This window comes from Montipora capricornis, chromosome 13 (genome assembly GCF_036669925.1).
Source record: "Montipora capricornis isolate CH-2021 chromosome 13, ASM3666992v2, whole genome shotgun sequence".
Taxonomy (NCBI): Eukaryota; Metazoa; Cnidaria; class Anthozoa; order Scleractinia; family Acroporidae; genus Montipora; species Montipora capricornis.
The window spans coordinates 26,012,792-26,032,060 of NC_090895.1; the positions used below are offsets into that span (position 1 = coordinate 26,012,792).

The window sequence follows — 19,269 nt, forward strand, 5'->3', positions numbered from 1 at the left end:
TTGACTTAGGCCATGACAGACTTAGTGCCTAGTGTGAACCCAATAATTCTTTTTTTTTTTTTTTCCGTGAACAATGTTAGGACGTACAGGAAAGATTTCTTTGCGGTACTTTCACTAGCTCTTGTTTATAGCGTAAGTCGTGAAGAACAGGAAAGATCCCTGCTGGAAATTGCTAGAATGCGCGGAAGGCTTTGCGTCGTTGATCTCTAGTGATTTTCTTCGCGGGTAGCATGCTGGACATGTGGCTCATGGCGTGACTTTTGTGTCACAAGAATTGACTTGCAAATTCAACAGACTGAAGTTTATGAATGCCCACAAGCCTAAGTAATTATTTCCAAAGAATGTGCATGATGTGCATATTCAATTTTTGAGCGAGATCAACCGTGTCGAACTTTTTCGGAAGCCGGAGTTTGCATTGCTTTGTGCAAAATAGTTCTCTCTCTCTCTGATTTTGTAACGTAAGCGTGACAAAGTGCTAATAGTTTTGGGTAGTTCAAGTGGGTTTTGCAGCAAAAAGATGGCGAGCGTTGTTAATCAACCAGGAATTAGTGGACAAAGAAGCTTTTCAGGCTCCGTCCAGTATATTGGAGGGTATGATGGACCTTACAAAGCAGACAGAAACGAAGGAACCAGCGACAGCAATCCAATTCCGATGGGTTTGGAGGTTTTCGAGGGAGTCAGCAAATTGGCAGCACACCAAGTTATTGGCAATGACGAAGGTAAGCTTCTTGGTTTGTGTAATTTCTCCTTTTAAAGGGCTTCTTCGTTCATATTGTAGAAACTTTATTTTAAGGAAGCAGAAGCAAACTGATCTGTGGGTAAGGATAACTTTCGGTGTTGCATAAATAACAGTTGCAAGCCAGTTCAACGTAAATCGAGTACGCAACCGTTTTACGCGTGCCGCCAAAATATTCGCGTCTTTATTGTAAAACCTGAAAATAGTTTAAAATCCGCATAGTCTAAATGAAAATTTGTTTGTATGCTCCAAAATAAATGTGCTCTTAAGCCTAAGTCAAGACTTTAATAAGGCCTTAATTTTCCTCAATTTTACCGCCCATAGCTTTTATTAGGGTCTGAATGGGGGTCCACATGTCGGTTGTCGGTTAGAATTTTATTACTTTGTCGGTTGTCGGTTCAAATTTTTGACCTTTGTCGGTTGTCGGTAAATCCCAGTTAAATTTTTTGTCGCTAGTCGGTAATTTTTCCCTCGTTTTGTCGGTAGTCAGTAATATTTTCTAGCCCTTTGTCCCCAGTCGGTTAACGCAATTCACACCCTCTTTTATCTTTAGAAGTCAGCCAAACTACCTCGTCGTAACGCAACGTATCTAAACGGTTATTGTTGTTAATGAAAGAACCCTTTGTGATGCGCAATTTTCTTTTGCATGGTCACAGAGCCGTTTAGAAAGTCACACTTAATTTATGGACGCGACGCTTTTTTAATAGGCAATCTAAATAGGCAATTTAGTTTCGGAAATTTGTTCACAATTTTCAAGAAGTTCTGTTCTTACTATTTTGTATCAGTTTTGGCTTTGTTTTGATCGGGCTTAAAACAATATTACACTGTATATTAATAGCTAAAGGGGAGACCCTTAACCTCCAAAACTGTTGCTATGGTCTCCTAAAACTTTACTAATGTCATTCTTGGGTTGAAGCACAAATATGTTTTGTGAGCCGCAAATACAGAGAAAAGGCTAGAAACTGCAAGTTTGCCAACCTAAGCTGCTTCTGACTTTTTTTTTAATACAAAATAAAAATCTGAAACTTGGATTTCAACCAAAACAGTGACAGCCTAAAGGGGTTTTATTTTTATTTCTTTGATTATTTCCTCTGTTTTTATTTTTTCAAATTTGAATTTGAGTGTTGAAGAAACTTGAAATATGATGCGTTATTTCTGGATCAAGCAAAGAGGAAAGTTATGCATCATTGATTGATGGCAATAAAAATGTTGACATTGAATCTAAAAAATAAAGTATTTTTCCAAAAATAGAATACTCAATCCGGCATGATATTTTTGTCTTTATACTTTAGCCTGGTGGGGTCGTATGGAATTTGTTGTTGATGATGGAGCTGGAAATCAGCTGTTTGACATCCGAGAAAGTAAGTAATCTGTCATAACAGATCAGAGGGTTTAATTAATCGAGTGTTGTTTGTCAAAGTTCCGTCTTAAAAGTTACCTAATGGATCGGCAAATAAAGAAAGCAGTGGCTTTGAGTGTCAACCCATTCATCCCTGAAGTGGCTGTCATTAGCAAGTAAAATTGTCTGGCTTTAGACACAATAAAATCTGCAAGTCTCACATAAAAAGTTAAAACCAAAATTTGTCCTTTACCCAACAGAAATATAAATACCACACTAAATTTAATCTTCCATCTTCTTCTCCATCTGCTTCCTGGGTGAATGCCCTCTAGAGGGTAAAGGAACTTCCAACGTTAAATAAGGTGTACCTTTACCTTAGCAGGGATGTCGCTAAGCGCCGGCTGCCGGTGAAAATCACCGCTTGAGAAAGGGGTGATCACCAGCTGAATTTTGGCTGTTGATCAAAGTGACTACAAAGATTGCAAATTATTCTCTACAAAATTGAAAAGTCATTCAATGTGTTGACAAGAAAATTGAATATCTACCAGTCTACGGAATGATCACTAGAGTTTATCGATACTGGAAATGAAATAAAAGCGTTGTTTTGAGAACTGTTGTGTGTTCCGGGTGTTGTGAGCCACTGGGAACAATCTTGTTACCAGGTACCTTTGATGCTGAGAGTACAAACTGCCTCAATATACATTTAGAACCTTCAGCCGGATGAATTTATTCATACAACTGTAGTTACAGGAGGTTATCTTCATCTTTGCCTCTGAGAATTGCCATCATCTAATATTTTTGTCTTGTGATCAGTGCTTCATTGACCACTGGTAGCTGTCATCTCCACCAACAACTGGTGTTGGTTTCAAGTCCTTGAGGACTTTGAAATTCTTCACCTTTGTTGATGCCTACATTTTGTTATTGAACATTTGACTGTCAATACAATTTGAAGTCCACAAATAAAGTTATGCTGAGAAGGAAACCAATTATTGATTTCTGCCATTACTCGACTCCTGCAAGGCAGCGCATGCTTACCACTTCCCAAAAATAATAAAAATAAAAAACAAATTCGGTGGTCGAATGATAAAATAATTATTGAACTCAGTTATCACAAAATATCTTGATGTGTCAGTGTCTCAGCCTTTAGCTTCGGCTAATAATTGATCTGCTCCCCAATGACAAGTCACGATATTTTGCTCAAGCTCACCCAATAATATTTTTAAATGACCCCCTGAGCCGGCACGTTAAGTTACATGACTCCCTCTCTTTCCCAACTGCTACCTCCCCTATGTACAGACATAAAACTATTTTTGGCTGACAGTGGATATGCTGGATATTGGGTTAACATAAAAACAATATGAGGCAATTTTCATCAAATTTAAAAAGTTGGCTTTACTTCATCCATTCTTTACAGTCAAGACGCTTAATAGCTGGCTTCAATTTATTTTGGGACAATCACGACCCTTCTATATGAAAGTTATCAACAGCATGACAGGTAACTGGATAATGGAACTTGAGCACCCAGTCAGCTGCATGAGCCCTGGCATGTGTCCCTGGGCCTCGTCTGAAATGACCGTCCGCATGCCCACTGGTGAGGTACTAGGACACATCAAGCACGCGTAAGTAAACAATGCTTTCTCAACAGGAGCCTTGTTATATCCTAAGGAAGTCTTAAGTTGAATTTATCAACTCTTAACAGAGTCTAGTCCCCATAAGAAATTTCTTAATTTCTGCTAAAAGATAAGCATTTCTTATTATCTTGTGACATGCATAAAATGAACCTGTGATGCTAATATAATACAAGGAAGGAAGAAGCCACCAATTTATTCAAGAAAACATATCAGAATTTTAATGACTTTTCTTATATTTTAAATTATTTTTAAATCAGTTTCCATGCTCATCATCTGTAATTATAGCAATGAAAAGTTTTGATGAGTGATGTAACTTTCTCGTGAACATAAGGGCAAGCAAGAGAGGCTCTGCAGAAGTCTTTTAAGTCAATGCAACCCAAGTTTCTGGGCTAGTCACTCCAGTCAAACTGGTTTAGGTAGCATACACATCATACAGTATTTTGACAAGACGAAGGTCAAAATGGAGCCTTCAGTATGAAAATCAATATGTAGCCTGTTGTTCAAAGCCTACTAGTTTGCACTAACTGTTGCTTAAGAGGTATCAGAACCTATAGGTTTCCATGGTATTTAACGCCGGTTAGTGCTAACCAGGTTTCAAGCAACCAGCTGATGGTGTCCAGGAGTGCAATCAAGACTTGGCCTGGGTTTGAAACTGTCTTCAATCAACAGCTTGCACATACTCAATAAAGACTTAACACAATTTCTGCAGAGTCCTTTCTTTCTCTTCGTGTTACTTGTACATGTAAGAAAGGCTCCGGTGGCAGGGTGGTTTTGAACATACCCTTGGCCCTGAGTGTTTAAAACATTTATGCCCTCCAAGATCTTCAGATCTGAGGTCTAAGTTTCTGACACAGCTGCCAGAATCCTGTGAGGGCTACTAATGGCTACTAATGTTAGTAAGGGTGAAATTTAACAATATCTTCCCGCAGATTAAATGTATTGACCAGTAGCTGCAAACAGTCCTTCACATAGTTTTACTCTGGGGAAACCTCTGCCCCCAGTATCTTCTGGTGACTCTTCATTGCTCAGTTGTTTTTTGACACCTTCTTAACAGGGACCGGGAGACTTGCGGCAGTTGGCTTGCGCCTTCAGTGTACTTTGATATTTACAACTATGAGGGGAATCTGATCTACACAGTGGAAGGTCCCTCAGGGTACCCATGTGAGTGCACAAGTGATGACGTTGCTGCCTTCAAGGTGCATTTTTCAATGATAATTTTAAATCAATATTGAAACAAAATGAGGGAATTCTTATAAAGCAGGTTGTAGATGAAATGAAAGATTGATCCCCACATTTACGTGAAAAAAAAGATATTTTCAATTTTTATTGAGCTTTATATTTCCGTAAAATCCTCAAATAGGTTTACATGTAGACACACACACACTACCCGCAAATAGCCGAGCTAGTCTAGGCAAGTTGTGCGGGGACGCTGAATGACAACACTGTTAAAATGACAAGCAATGGCATTTTCAGATAACAAAATTAAGGTTTAGAACAAAACAAAAGATTATAATACAAGATTACACCTTATTTCCCTTTACACTGGACATCACATCAATCAGTTCATTAAAGTCACAATAACTCTCGTGGTCTTGAAGGATTTGGAATAAGGTCCTAGTTATCTAGTTCTTAAAAATTGCCTTTTGGGAGATTCTTGAGATTTTTTTGGATGCTGTTCCAGATTTTTGTTTGAATTGAAGAAGGCCCATCGACAGTTTTACTAAAACTGGTAAATGGTACAGTTGAAATTCAAAGTATTGTTTTTAAGACACCAGATGTCAATGAGTGCTTGAGTTACCATTTTTTTGTTGTTACTGTCTTCACCATTTTGAACTGGCATGTGAGAAGTACACGTGACTAACTTCTATCTCGCATGTCAGTTTTCCCTGAGGGAGTCAGTAATGCACAAATGTAGTGGAGCGGTGGTGCAGTATTCACTGCTTTTGTAGTATAAATAGGAATGTCTAAAACACAGGTCAAGACTAAAAGTCCCTACTCCACTGATAAACAAGTAAGCCAAAAGTTTCCCCTAGACCTGAAACAACATTTTGATTAGTGATTAGGGCCAGGAGATACTATTGGTGTTATTTATTCATCTGTGGCTTGGGACGTGTTTCCTGTGTTTTAGATGTGCTGCTGTAGCCTGCTATGATAACCTCGCACATGATAGTTTTTACAAAAATATACTGTACTCTCCAATTGTTAACCCATTAAGCCCCCTCCCTGGCTACACGTTCAAACATTCTGATAAAACATTTATTGTACCAACAATGTTAGAATTTGTGGCATGCATGTTTGACGACGTTTCTTCAACATTTGTTGCTGGAAGAATGTTTTGATTTCAATCAAACGTTTTCTCCAACATACAAGTTGCAAATCTTAAAGCTTGTCAATGTTGTATTGCAAAGACCAATCAGAGTTAACCCTTTGATGTCCAAACCGGCCTAACCCGGCCAGACTTAGTATTTTACTCTGTTTAACGCCAGACGATTTTACTCGTCAATGGGGAACCCCTGGGAGTCAATGGGTTAAGGACCCAGTCTCCAATCCGAGAACCATGAGCAATCCAAAATGGTGGAGGTGGAAACTGTGACTTAAGTGGCATGTTTCCAACAACGTTATATGCGTATCCAACATTGTTAGAAGAGTTCTTATAACAATTAATCTAACAATGTTACAACATGTAGCTTGGACTTTACAAGGTTTGCTTTCAAGGTCTCATTACTAATCTATAGTTTAAAGAAAAGTAAAGTCTCTGCTTACGGTAATGAATTATGGAAATGAATTGAATTTATGCTGCCAGAAGGCCAGAAGGCACATTCAGGCTGGCACTTATCTCCGGTTTCATTAGCATGAAGCGACTAGGAGTATTTCTACTCCCCCCTGGATGGGATGCTAGTCCATCACAGGGTTACCCCCAGCATTAAATTCGCCGGTACCCATTTATACACCTGGGTGGAGAGAGGCACCGTGAGAGTAAAGTGTCTTGCCCAAGAACACAACACAATGTCCCCAGCCAGGACCCGAACCCGGACCACTCGATCCGGAGTAGAGCACTCTAATCATGAGGCCACCGCACCTCCCCTGTAGTTTACTCCTTTCTTTCTTATTCTTATCAGATCATGAAAGAAGGAAGCCAGTCTGGGCCATCCTATCAGGTTGGTACGGTAACACACACCTGGAGAGGACCCTGTGGAGGAATGTGCAGCTGCTGTGTCTCTGGGGATCCAGATTTTGTCTCTGTTTCATGTGAGATCTTTTGTAAAATTCATTTATGACCCATGAGTGTAACAGCCAACAATAATATAGTTTTTAAGTTATATGTACATTGTATAAAGTGTAAGGGTTAGCCCAATTTTTTGGTGAGGACGGTAACTGCAACTGTTTGCATCTTGTGTCATTATTTGAGGACTGGAGTTTGGGGGACACCTTAGTACATTAATTAACAATTATTATTATTAAATTGTCAACCTCGGATAATGCATTTCACGTGCTCTGATTGGTTCACTCAGTCTCGGTTATCAGCTCATATACCTTAGTTTTACCTTATATGGTAAATGATTGTGATTTGCATTGCCAAACTTTTCTTTTCTTCATCAAGTTTCTTCGATGTTGCTAGGATTTTCTCCATTTTTTCGGTCATATTTCGTACTTCCAAACTTTTGGAGTTTAATCACTCACGGAAAAATGTCCCAAGTAACCCTTTGACGTACAAACCGACCAGACTAAGTATTATTTTTACTCTGTCTAACGCCAGACGATTTTACTCATCAATGGGGACCCCCTGGGAGTCAATGGGTTAAGGAATTTAATAAAACAAAGTTATTATTCCATTTGCGCTTGTTGGATATGAGACTGGTTATAGCCAACTCATATCCAAGGCGCACTCGTGGAATAGCATGAGCACAGGTTGGATATAAGATAGCAAATAGTCAACGAGGCACATAGTGCCAAGTTGGCTGTAACCCGTCTCATATCCAACAAGCGCGGATGGAATGATTGTTTTATTAAATTTTCATTTAATTCTGAATGCTTGGACACTTAAACCCAATCAGTTTCAAGCTTGGAAACACTTGACATAATTTGTTTACATATGAGGTCATAAGGTTGAACTCATAACCGAGATTGAGTGAACCAATCAGAATGCTAGAAATGCTATATCCGAGGTTGAAAATTTAATAATTATTATCATAATTTCTAGATGCAAGTGATGTTGAATTTGAGGGTGAGAGCAAGGGGAAACTTTGTGATGCTTATTAACATTATTGTGCTTTTAATTATGTGCATTTCTGGGCATATCTAATTATGTTAATGTTACCAGTTGTTTGTACAGATGTAGAAAATGAGCCAACTACATGTACATCAGTCGTTCATTTTGCTTTGTCAACAGCTCACGGTTGTAAAATACCATCACAGACTCCTTTAAATTGTATTTCTCTTATATGTCGACACATTTTTCACATCACTTGTCTAACGCAGTTATATCATGTTGTTGTTGTTGTTGGACCTAGTTTTTGCAATTTCCAATTTCCGCACGCTTTACGATCAGCTAGCAGAGGTCTCGGTCCAATGTTGTAAAACATGACATCCACATACTCGTCAGCCAGGTGAAGTTACGCAAAGAAAAGAAACCTATGCTGGCATGGAAGATCAATAGAAACATGATGGACCACTGTAGAAAAGTAAAAGGGCTAAGAAGAAATGATTAAGAAACATGATGAAAAGAGAGAAAACAGATTGACATGTCTCTGATAAAGATGATGAATGCCTGAATAATAGAGTTTATTTCTTTTTTTTTTTTTTTTTTTGCAGTTAGACAGGACCTTTCAGTAGAGGACAAAGGCCTGTTTCTTGGCCTCATGTTTGTTATTGTAAGTACATTCACTTGTGTTGAGGAGAATTACCCAACCTTGATTGGACCAGAGCGACTTGTAGAATGTTTACACGTGAATGTTTACACGTGACGTCACAGCGGCCATGATGGTTGAAAACACTCTGTGGGTGGTTTGCGATGTGAAGGCCGGGCCAAACGCTCGCAACATTTCAACGCAACATCTTGCAACATTGTTGCATGTTGAGACGTGTGTTCAACGGGCTGATCAAACGCACGCAACATCTTTGACATTTCGATGTTTATGTTTATATGCCTCAGGCCCCTGGCGCGCAACACGTGGAAAAAGCGCGCATGCCCTAGTGCAACATTTGGCCAAACGAGTACAACATTATGCAACATCGAAAATGTTGTACGAAAAATTCGACCTTTGTGAACTTTGATCCAACATGTTGCAACATATCGCAACAGGGTGGCCAAGTGTTTGCAACATGTTGTGCCCAGCGATGTTTCGAGCGTTTGGCCAGGCCTTGATATCTGTTGTTTGTGTCATCCATCATGGCGGCCATGTCGTAATGTGCAAACCACAAATGAATAAAAAGGAGAGAGGGGTGGGAATAGCCCATTTCCGAGTTGCTACATGCCTCATTTTCAAAGCGAGTCCCGGTGCACAACCATTCAAATGGTAATGAGTTGCGTATTGTTATGCAAATCAAACTCATTTCCCTCACGATAGTTGAGCACCAAGACTCACTTCGAAACCTAGAAAAACAGCAACTCGGAAATGGCCCATTCGTTTGCGTGGTATTTTCAGGGCTTGGTAAAACCAGGATTCCTTTATACTGTTGGAAACAATGGCAGTTGCTACTAAGGTAGTTTAAGGAGTTTGTCCGAAACACTCCAAAGAAAAGAACGATTCGCGTAGCGTTAATTTAAAAAAGTGATCTCCCACGCGTATGTGCCTGCGGTACACGATGACACCAGTAATTGTGCGCAGTGAGCATGCACAATGCGATGCTACCCGATGACATACCAAATCGTGGTTTATGGACACTACATGTATGTGGTCTGGGAAGCTGTAATAAAAACCTACACGCATTGGAATGCGAGTGAATGAACCGTTTTGATAAAAACTCGATCTCCTCTACCTTTCGTGCCTGAAGTGCGAAAATCGAACCTGGGTCACATTGGTGTGCGGCGATTGCTCTCACCTCTGCGCCAATCCTGCTTCCCAAAGTAAACGGTTAGGGTTGTTACTGTATCCGTTGAAACAGTGACCTGTGACCTGCGTTTTTTATCTGCCCATTAACGGTGACGTTGCACTCATACAGTTTTTATCTTTGTGTTTACAGATGCATTCCTACTGGGAAATGATGTGAACACTTGCATTAGAGGTTGCCGAATGCGGACGCTATTGTTTCCGATGTTTTGCTGCAGTAGCCTATATATATATATATACATATATAAATCCTATCCTCTGAGTAAAGCTACTTACGCATTTATATTTTTACAACATACTCATTTGTAACTACATTTTCCTTTTTTTTTTTTAGTTTTTCCGTGTGGTGGAGTCTCTAAATAGTCGAAAGTCAATTCTAAAATTACATGGCTTATAGAAAGCGGCTTCAAAATATATATTTTTTTTAATGATTGATGTATTCGGGAGCAGGTTTCATTATTTTTTCGCTTTTTGAATGTCGTCAAATCTCCGGTCTTTGATGTGTAACTTTTATGTTTAACGTCGTAAAGGGTACTCATTTCTAAGTTGTCAGCACTCTTACAGCAATATCGATCATCAGCTTTTACAACGGGTACAAAATTGGTAACAAGTTAGACGAGTCCACAGAACTCGACTCGATGATTCTTTCTCGAAAATCACAAGAAAAGTTTTATTGCAAAAAATTGCCAGGTTCGGATTTTGCTTAACCCTACCACTTTCCTCCGGGTTAGTATTTTAGTCTTAATTATCAATTGTTTGTTTTTTTTGTTTTGTTTTGCTTTTTTGCTTTCTGGGTTTTTGATTTTGCTCGTCCTTTCAATTAATAACAGCAAAGCCTTTGTCAGCCATATCTGCGTGAAATAGAGTCGTATGTGCGTGGTATTCATAAAACAATTCGGGATAGCACTGTACCGCTCTCGTCCAATTAGAACCGAGTAATTCTATGGAGTACATCATAAGGTTTTGTTATATACCGAGACTTTCACTCAACAAAACGAGCACTGTGATTGGTTGATTCTTGGTCACGAACCCCTGATGAAATTCAAGTGTAGTCCAACTAGGATACAATTCCGCAGTTGTTACCCCCTCCGGATGTTTCCCTGTAATTTGTTGAAGGAAAAGTCTAAACATATAACAAAGCACTGAATGTATGGTACCTCGGAAAACCAGCTAGTTTTGTTTTCCCTCGAGTCCTGACCATTCATTAAGTGTATAATATTTTACGATACCACGGGGATTATAAGTGCGACAAATGCATAGATCAATACGATTATGTAAGCCATCATCTCTCTTTATTTAAGGTTGTCCAGTTTCGATCGAGAGTTCCTCTATACAAATGGAACAAAGACGAATGCAAGACCGTAAACTGACATAAACGCAACATGAATCCGAATAAGAGAGGAGTGAGAACTCGTATTCGAAGGAGTAATAATCGAAATGTTATTCATAATACTGCCGGATTTCACCGTTTTCTAGGAGAAGAAAGCATTAACAGCAGTAAGCTTTTTCCCTTCTTCTGTTAGACATGTAAACGTTCAAATAGCATCAATTTTTACCGTGAAACACGCTTTCGCGAACATTGGAAATAAAAAAAGTCTTTCCTTTATCTTCCTTGTAGGTTATTGTATCGACGACAACAAAAGTGGATTTTTTTTGGCATGTGGTGTTGTATGGTTAAAGATGACAATTACTTGGCTTTTTTAATGTATTTCTATCATGGCATAAAGCACGGAAAGAGGTGCTCTTGGTGCTAAAATCGCTGACTTTTTGTCTTTGCTATGATCTTGTAAAGGTTTAATTTTGTAGCCATGGTAATGGCAATCGCCGAGATGTTTGATAGACCTAATCGACTAACTCAGTGTTGTATCCAATTCAAATCTCCCGAGATCAAAGATTCTTTGTGTATTGTATTTGCATGATAATGTAGCATTCATGTTTAAATGATATGGAAATACCTGGAAAAGAACGTTTTTTTCCCCAAAGGGTTTGAATTGGGTACAACATTAGTTAGCCGATTAGGTCGCTTTGCTCATGAAATTGCTCATGTAATGACACCGGGAATTGAAAAGTTGTATTTAGATTTAACCAAGAGTAAATTAGATAAAAGTGTTGTTATTGCAGGGGTGGGCTCCCCAGCACAGCCACAAATGAGTCCATTTTCAGAATACCCCTTCCGCAAAAATCAGTTGTCATGTCCCTGACAAAAACATGACAGAAGCAGTCACGCGTGACATGGCTTCTTCTGATTGGTTAAAATTTGCGGCCTTTTGTTCGTTTCGCGCACAAAGTGTATCAAAAAGTAAGTCCATTTGCGAATGTGCTGCGGCAAGACCGCAAAGTGATCATGGGACCAACACTCTTTTCTAATTCACTCGTGATTTAACCAAAAACGCCCTTTGAGATAAGGAATTAAACGTACTTTTGCAATTTTTTCCTGCTTTCCCTCTCGTCAACTTTTTTAAATTGTGCGTAACACGAAAATTAAATCAGTGGGTCTAGTAGTGCAACATTTTCCGGGAAAAAAATTGGCTGAAAACATCTTACTATGTAGAAAGAATCATGTGGAAGGAAGATCACTTTGCCGTCTTTACGCCCCAACGGTTTTCGTCAATTTTGTTTGTGGAATCTTCCACAGCGCTTTGCAAGTGCGGAACTCTTGATAATCTATTTTCACGTTCTTAAACAAATTGGAGCGCGACCCTGAATTTTCAGTTGATCGGAATGTCCACTATACTTGCCCAACTTTTCCGAATAGCCAATGGAAACTCGCAAAAAAATACGCACGCAGCACGTGCGTTTTAAAATCCCGTGGTCTTCACAAAACGTGCGGGAAAGCGCGATCACGTGAAACTATCTTTATTTTAACTACGTGTAATTCAAAATCGTTTCCACTTGATACAGAGTTTTGCCGAAATGTAGAAATTCTCAAGATGTAATAGTAGCGAAGTAGTTTCATTTCTTTTTGAGCAACGTAATCAATGTTTTTGATCAAAGTATACACAATGTTGGACCATCCAGGCTGAAGTAACATTTTCTCCCGCGTGAGGTAAGTTGATGAATTTTAAGAGAGGAATGGGCGCTTTGTTTTTTCAGTGTTATTAGAATTTAATTACAATTGTAAGTGCTACTGTATGTATTTTTTTTTTTGTTTATGGTTAACGCTTGTAGAGTTTTAAATGTGTGTAATTTGTGAGTTAGTAACGCAAAGCTGAAACTTCTGTGTCCTCCTGAAAGAAAAAATATAATATCGTGTAATTATCAGGAAGTGTCCAACACTCGTATGAAATTCGTCGGGCCTCTGTCTTCTTTGACAGGTGCCCTGGAAACAAAGTGTGGAAAGACAATGGGCTTGTGACAGTTCCAACAATACAATGCGAGAAAATACTAATGATAGTCAAAAGAAAATTTTCGCGAAGGACAAGCACAGAAAATTTAAGGAAAGGAAAAATCTCTGGGATTCGACCGGGGAAACAACGGATGATTAAAAAAATCTCCGATTGAGGTAAAAATTACGTTTTTTTTACTTTTTTGTGGTATTGAGTTATTCTCACATAATATTATCGAAACAAAAACAAGGCGTCACTGTGAAATGCTGGGGTAAATCGTCCGAATTTTTGTCGGACAACGATCCATGAACATCAGTAGTGGATAAAATATTTTTGCGTTTTACAATTAAATATCGTGGTATTTTGAAATTTGTCTTTAGTCCAACACAATGAATATTCACCAAAATATCAAGATATCTTGATCTTGATATCAATTTTTGCATTTTCACGATTTTAATATTTTTATGGTTGCCCATAGCATTTTTATCGAATACTGAGTGAATATTTTTTCATTTAGTATCGCGTGGAGATGCTACAGCTGAAAAATAAATATATGGAAAGTATGAATTTATTTATTGGCTATGGCCGGTTATGTATTTTGAATTTACCGGCTTGTAAACGAAGGCTCCATGACCCGCTTTGAATTTAAATAAAGAATAATTACCCAGCTTTTAAAGCGAAACTATCTTTGAAACGTTTATTGTTTCGGTTTTTCTGTATAAAGATCTGAGCTCTTCCGAAAAAAAATTGAAAAAAGGTTAAACCAATGACAATAAAACAACCCGCAAATTTTACGACAATCAATGTAACATAAAGCCTGCTTTTCGCTGGTGACGCAAGCACAACAGCGCGAGTTATTTCATCGTGAAAACGGGGTCGACGCAAGCATAATCGCAAGTGCTAGGATTGAGTTTTCCTTTTTCCTTTCGTTCGCTTGTTCTGTGTAATTTGCTACATCTCCAGGGGCGTGTCTGGCCAATAGACCATATTCGTATTCTCAGTATTGGACTGGAATTAGCGTGAAATGGAGGCTAATGAGGGGGATCTTTTCAAATTTTCAAATGCAAATACTTTTTAATGTATTCCCCGGCATTAGCCTCCATTTCAAGCTAGTTCCAGTCCAATACTGAGAATAAGAATATGGTCTATTAAAGCATTCGTTCCAGATTCCCCGCGTCTGAGAATTTCAACAAAATGGCAGAGGCCGTGGTTGATTTTAATGCTTATTGCGACGTACGTTTTCACTTAGCATAAGGCTACTTACACTTATGCTTTTGTCGCTGGTGAAAGCCAGGCCTTTTTTGGATATAGATATTTATTATGTCCATGGCAAACCGCAAACGTAGGCTGGTCTAGCTAGGCTGAAATTTGCGTTTTTCCAAAAATCAAAGAAACTTGTCGATCTCGACCCCAGAGCTCTTCTCTTGGGTCGACCCCAGGCTCTGGTGACGAGAGTGACAAACTTGTTTGATTTCAGTTCATGCCTTGCCTGTTACGCACAGATATCGACCAACTTTTCAAACGAGAAAGACAAGTTAAAATAATATAATTTACGTGCTTTTCCTGCCAGTTCCCTTTTGCCGTTTCACCTTAACACAATAATAAATCTCTCTAATGATTACTCGATCGTTTTAAGTCCAGCAACGCAGAAAATTTTAAACCTCCCCCCATCCCTAAGCCTCTATTGTCCAAATAATGCTCATTGAAATTTCGTGAAGTAGTTCCAAGAATATTGTTTTGCCTTATTATAAGAGCTTATAAGAATTATTTAACAATTATTCGCCGAAGGCGAGGTAAATATCGACGAATAAATACAGAGACGAAGTTGAGGTTTTTATTCACCGATATTCACCGAGCCTGAGGTGAATAACTGTTTTACGTATACGTAATTATAAAGGTGATTATTTGAAAAATATGCATTCTCCCTTTAATTAAACAATTAATTTCTTTGTCTCTGTGTCACCTAGACAAAACAGCTTGCGGCCATTTTGAAAAAGCGCTTTGGTGATTATCACGTAATGATCGCCTCAAGTGCAACCAATGAGTGCAGAGAATTTTCAATAATCACCTATATGTAATTATACTTAAAGTGTATACCACAAAAGTGAATAGTGCCGCGTTTTCGCGCATTCTGATTGACTAGCTCGGAGTTCAATAGCCAGTAGATTAAGAAAACATGGTAGCATCTCTTTGCGGGAGTGGAAAAGATTTTTAAGCTATCCCTAAATTCGTTTGAAAATTTAGTTTTTCTTTAGTGGTAGTTCATTCCGTGATTTTTCTACTCTGAAAAAAATAAGAAAATTGTGAAAGATTGGTTGTTGCATGGAGGGTATAAACTGCAGGTTGCAGGTTAGAGTTGCAGGTCACTGTTTCACCAAAGTTGAAACAACCCAAACCTTTACTAATGCTAACATTAGGGCTAAAACGTAATGTTTAAGCCTAAACGGACTTGCAGTTCTGTAAAGGTTTGGGTTGTTTTGAACAGTTATGGTAAAACAATGACCTGCAACGTGCATTTAAATCAAGAGGAAAGTGTCTTGTCTCTTTGGTTTGTGATCAGAAAATTTGTTGAAGGTTTCATACACGCCCCTGTATCGTAAAAGTTCCAAAATATGTTGTTTGACGATTTGATTTATTTTCAAAATGGGTTCCGAATGAAAGCAATGGTTGTGACGATTGACTTGCTTATGTGAAGTCTTCAAAACTTTGCCAAAAGCAAACATTCCATCAGAGCCCGGCAAAACATTTCGATCCTTGTTACAAAATTATTTGCCTCATTGGCTCGTAAAATCTCCATTTCCAATGACCAAAAAACCTCATGAATGGAGTAAAAATTGATGTCGTTCATGGTCCAAAATAAAAAGATCACACTCGCCTACAGATACAGGGCAGGGCAGTATCGTCGAAGGTATTTCCGGTGTCATGAAATGAGATACACGTCTTTAATTAAAGTCAAGGCCATGAGGTCCGTCGTACAACAGGTGCTGAAATTTTAAAGTGACGATATAAAGCTATGGTCCTGACTGTAGCTCTCTTGAGCCAAACAAAAATATTTGCCAAGGTAACATTTCGTTGCTGCCGAAGGGAAGCGGTTTCTATATATGATTTCATTTGCTAACTACATTTTGATTTCGTTATCTGTTGAAGCTGTTAGTACCTTGTTACCTAAGACATACAGTATTCTCATTGTCACTCATTGGATGGTGTGACAGGATAAGAAGTCAAGCTCAATCAAGATCTTTTCACTTGCCATTTGGAGCAGATGGTGGCGAGTGTTGGCTTTAAAAATATCAATTTCCGCTCAAGGTGAGTTCAAGAAAAATCATATAGTCGAGAAAGGTATTTCTATAAATCATCAGGAAATATATTATTACCAATGAGGTATATCTTGCCTAATAGAATAAAACATCTACCGTTAAAGGACTGCAATTTCCTCTAGACAGTTGTTAAATTAATTTTTAGTGGATTAAAGACTAATATCCTTACACTCTAACCACAGATAGTTCAAAGATATATCGCTCCATTTGTCTAGCTCCAAAGGACAGGGACTACCACGGTTCCTAGTTTTGAACGTCATATGTACATGCATCACACAAGAAGTGTTGCTTTTCCGTTAAAGATGAAGGGCTAGTGACCCCATTGAAGACACTCGGAAAATATCCGAGTGCTCGACTCGGAGAAGACGAACCTCCGTCGTCGGGTCTAAGACTAACCACACTCATCAGGCAATTTCAACGAATAACCAATAAATCTGAATACTATATAAATGCTCGGTTACCGTGATGACTTCACCATTCCTCGGTTTTCTTCTGTTACCTTCGGTTAACACTCCCTTCGGTGTGCAGGACCAAAAGTATGATACGACCTTCCGACTGAAGTCAGAAAAAACCTTTCGTCTCTAAGTCAATAGACCATTTCCGAGTTGCTGTTTGCCTCTTGTTCAAAACGAGGCTTGGTGTCAAAACCATTCAAATGATAATGAGTTTGATTTGTTTGTGCAGCAGGACTCGCTATGAAACCGAGGCAAACAGCAACTCGGAAATGGGCTAAAGTTATATTTTTACCACTATTATTAAATGATAAATACTTTTATTACAATATTATTGTTATATTCTGCCGTCTCAAAATTCCAAATTAAGATCAAAGAGGCATTGCACATTAAGTGGGAAAATCCCATTCTTAATCAGCAGTTGAGGCATCTACAATAGACTTGTCTCTTTCGTTTTAATTACGTTGTTCCTTTTGTCTTTTATTTTATTGTTATGCGCGCTATTTTTGTTTTCCGTGCATTTCGTATTTCATATTCAAATTGTACGCAAGTTTTGACGCGTTATTTTGTAACGTACCTTAATGTAAATTCAATCAAATGTACAACCGTCAAAAGCTCATTTGCAACTGAAGATGACATGAGAATATCGAAACATGTTTTGTAAATTGAAAACTGTCGTTTCTTTCTTGAGAGTTATCGTTACTCTGCTGTCTTTACGTTAATTATTTTTATTGTATTATAATTAGAGACAGTTTTGCTCGTAATTTTAATCATTTTGTTTCTGAACGTAAGAGACACGCTCTTAAACAGACTCAGTTTCTTAGTGTTGTAATTCTCGAGTAAATTTTGGCGGGAAAATTGTTTGCGGTAATTTTGTTTCGCGGCAACTTCCTGTTTTTGCGGATGGCTAGAAATATGAGAAATATCACAAAAATTAGAACCCGCAAAAAATTCGAGCCACACGGTAACTTTCTTAGCGTTCAAGTGACTGTTGGGTCATTTCTGCTGATCACGAATTTCAGGTAAAACTGAACAGTACTCAAGAAGTTTCGCCTGCACCGTCTGAGCAGGTGACTTGAATCACATCACGTAGCAGACACCACTCTTCTTTCTAATGCTTTTTTTTTTACACCATGAAATTTGAAAACACAGGCGCACACGCGCTCAAGGCACTTTCAAAGATGACTTCAGCTTGTAACCCGTTGCTATCCTTGAGTAGTTTCCTAATAATAGACAAAAAGTCGTCAAGGTAAAGGTGCCTGAAAATTGGGGACGTGTGAAGCGGCATTCCAATTCCCAAAAACTGACACACACACGTCACCACTGACATCATAACTTACTTAAAAGTTGCAATCTGCACATTGCACACAAAGCGGGACTATCCTCTTCATGTTTACGGTGCACTTTGTTTTAACTGCATCGTCTTAATTTATGTTTTGCAGCTTGTTTCAAATTCAAGTATCCCAATCAGTTTAATTGTTGGTGACTTGTTTAATCGATGCAAGAAATTTCGCCAGAAAAGTATTTAGGAATCATGGTTGGGCCAATCGAGTCGGAGCAGCCGCCTTTGAATGTAAGTGAAGTTAGTTGTCACATTTGTTGCATCAATCCCTTGATGAGTAGGCTTTAAAAGAAGCCGTTCCGTTAGCGAATGCTTCCGTAACAGCTCAGCGCAGACGTGAAAGCCACGCCGGGTATGCATCCGTGAACAATTCAAAACAAATCTCTCTCAGATTTCTGAGATATATGGAGTGCAGCATCGTTTTGTAACATATTTGTAATCGTATCAACGCGGAAAACGGAAGCCAGGTGCTTTTTGTACAAGCACAAACATTCGTTTACTCTAACTCATCTTCCTATTTCGAAAAGTAATTATATATCCGTAGCTACAAGGCAAGGAATGAGTTCAAAGCAAAGCTTGGCGGCAGAATACCTGGCCACTTCAAGAGTGCTTTAGTTTTTGGCGATAAGCAACTACGTTGGAGGCAAAGGATGTTCATAAAACTGGACAATTTAAGCAATTGCCTGTTAGGGACACACGAAATGGATGCACCCGAAATGCATCAAAATACATCAAGGTGATTATAGCCAACTCGGCGCTACGCGCCTCGTTGGCTATCTGTCATCTCATATCCAACGCGCGCTAGTGGAATAATTGTTAATTATTTATGGCTCTTTTCCATTGAACTCATCAAGCAGGGGCTTTCGCATTTAACGTCATGACACTCACTAGACCGACCCATTTCCCACAAACTCAGTCCTGAACAAAATTAGCGGGATTTTGGAACCAAAGAATTATCCAGATCAAAACAATTTTTCACGGATTTTGCAAACTTATTCAACGGTAAAAAAAAGGGGGTTAGGTACACTTTGAGCGTTTTGTAATTAGATTTTAATACACAAGTGTTTGCATTTTGT

At 38.7% G+C, this 19,269-nt stretch overlaps 2 protein-coding genes across 3 annotated transcripts in view; both read left to right on the forward strand.

Moving 5' to 3' along the window:
* Positions 1-283: 283 nt before the first annotated feature.
* LOC138028218 (phospholipid scramblase 2-like) lies at positions 284-11,362 on the forward strand. Its single transcript, XM_068875667.1, has 7 exons — positions 284-719; positions 2,029-2,097; positions 3,490-3,694; positions 4,761-4,902; positions 6,826-6,955; positions 8,519-8,577; positions 9,890-11,362. Exons 1-7 carry the CDS (start codon positions 518-520, stop codon positions 9,914-9,916), a joined length of 834 nt encoding a protein of 277 aa, XP_068731768.1. The 5' UTR covers positions 284-517; the 3' UTR covers positions 9,917-11,362.
* Positions 11,363-13,118: 1,756 nt separating this feature from the next.
* LOC138028216 (BTB/POZ domain-containing protein KCTD7-like) overlaps positions 13,119-19,269 on the forward strand; it is an 8,172-nt gene continuing 2,021 nt past the window's right edge. Inside the window, exons 1-3 of one of the 2 annotated variants that reach the window (XM_068875666.1) lie at positions 13,119-13,258; positions 16,230-16,388; positions 18,294-18,424. In XM_068875666.1, coding sequence (XP_068731767.1) covers positions 18,350-18,424 — 75 coding nt within the window. In that variant the 5' untranslated portion in view covers positions 13,119-13,258; positions 16,230-16,388; positions 18,294-18,349. The remainder of the gene's footprint in view (positions 13,259-16,229; positions 16,389-18,293; positions 18,425-19,269) is intronic. The other variant, XM_068875665.1, reaches the window with a different exon arrangement.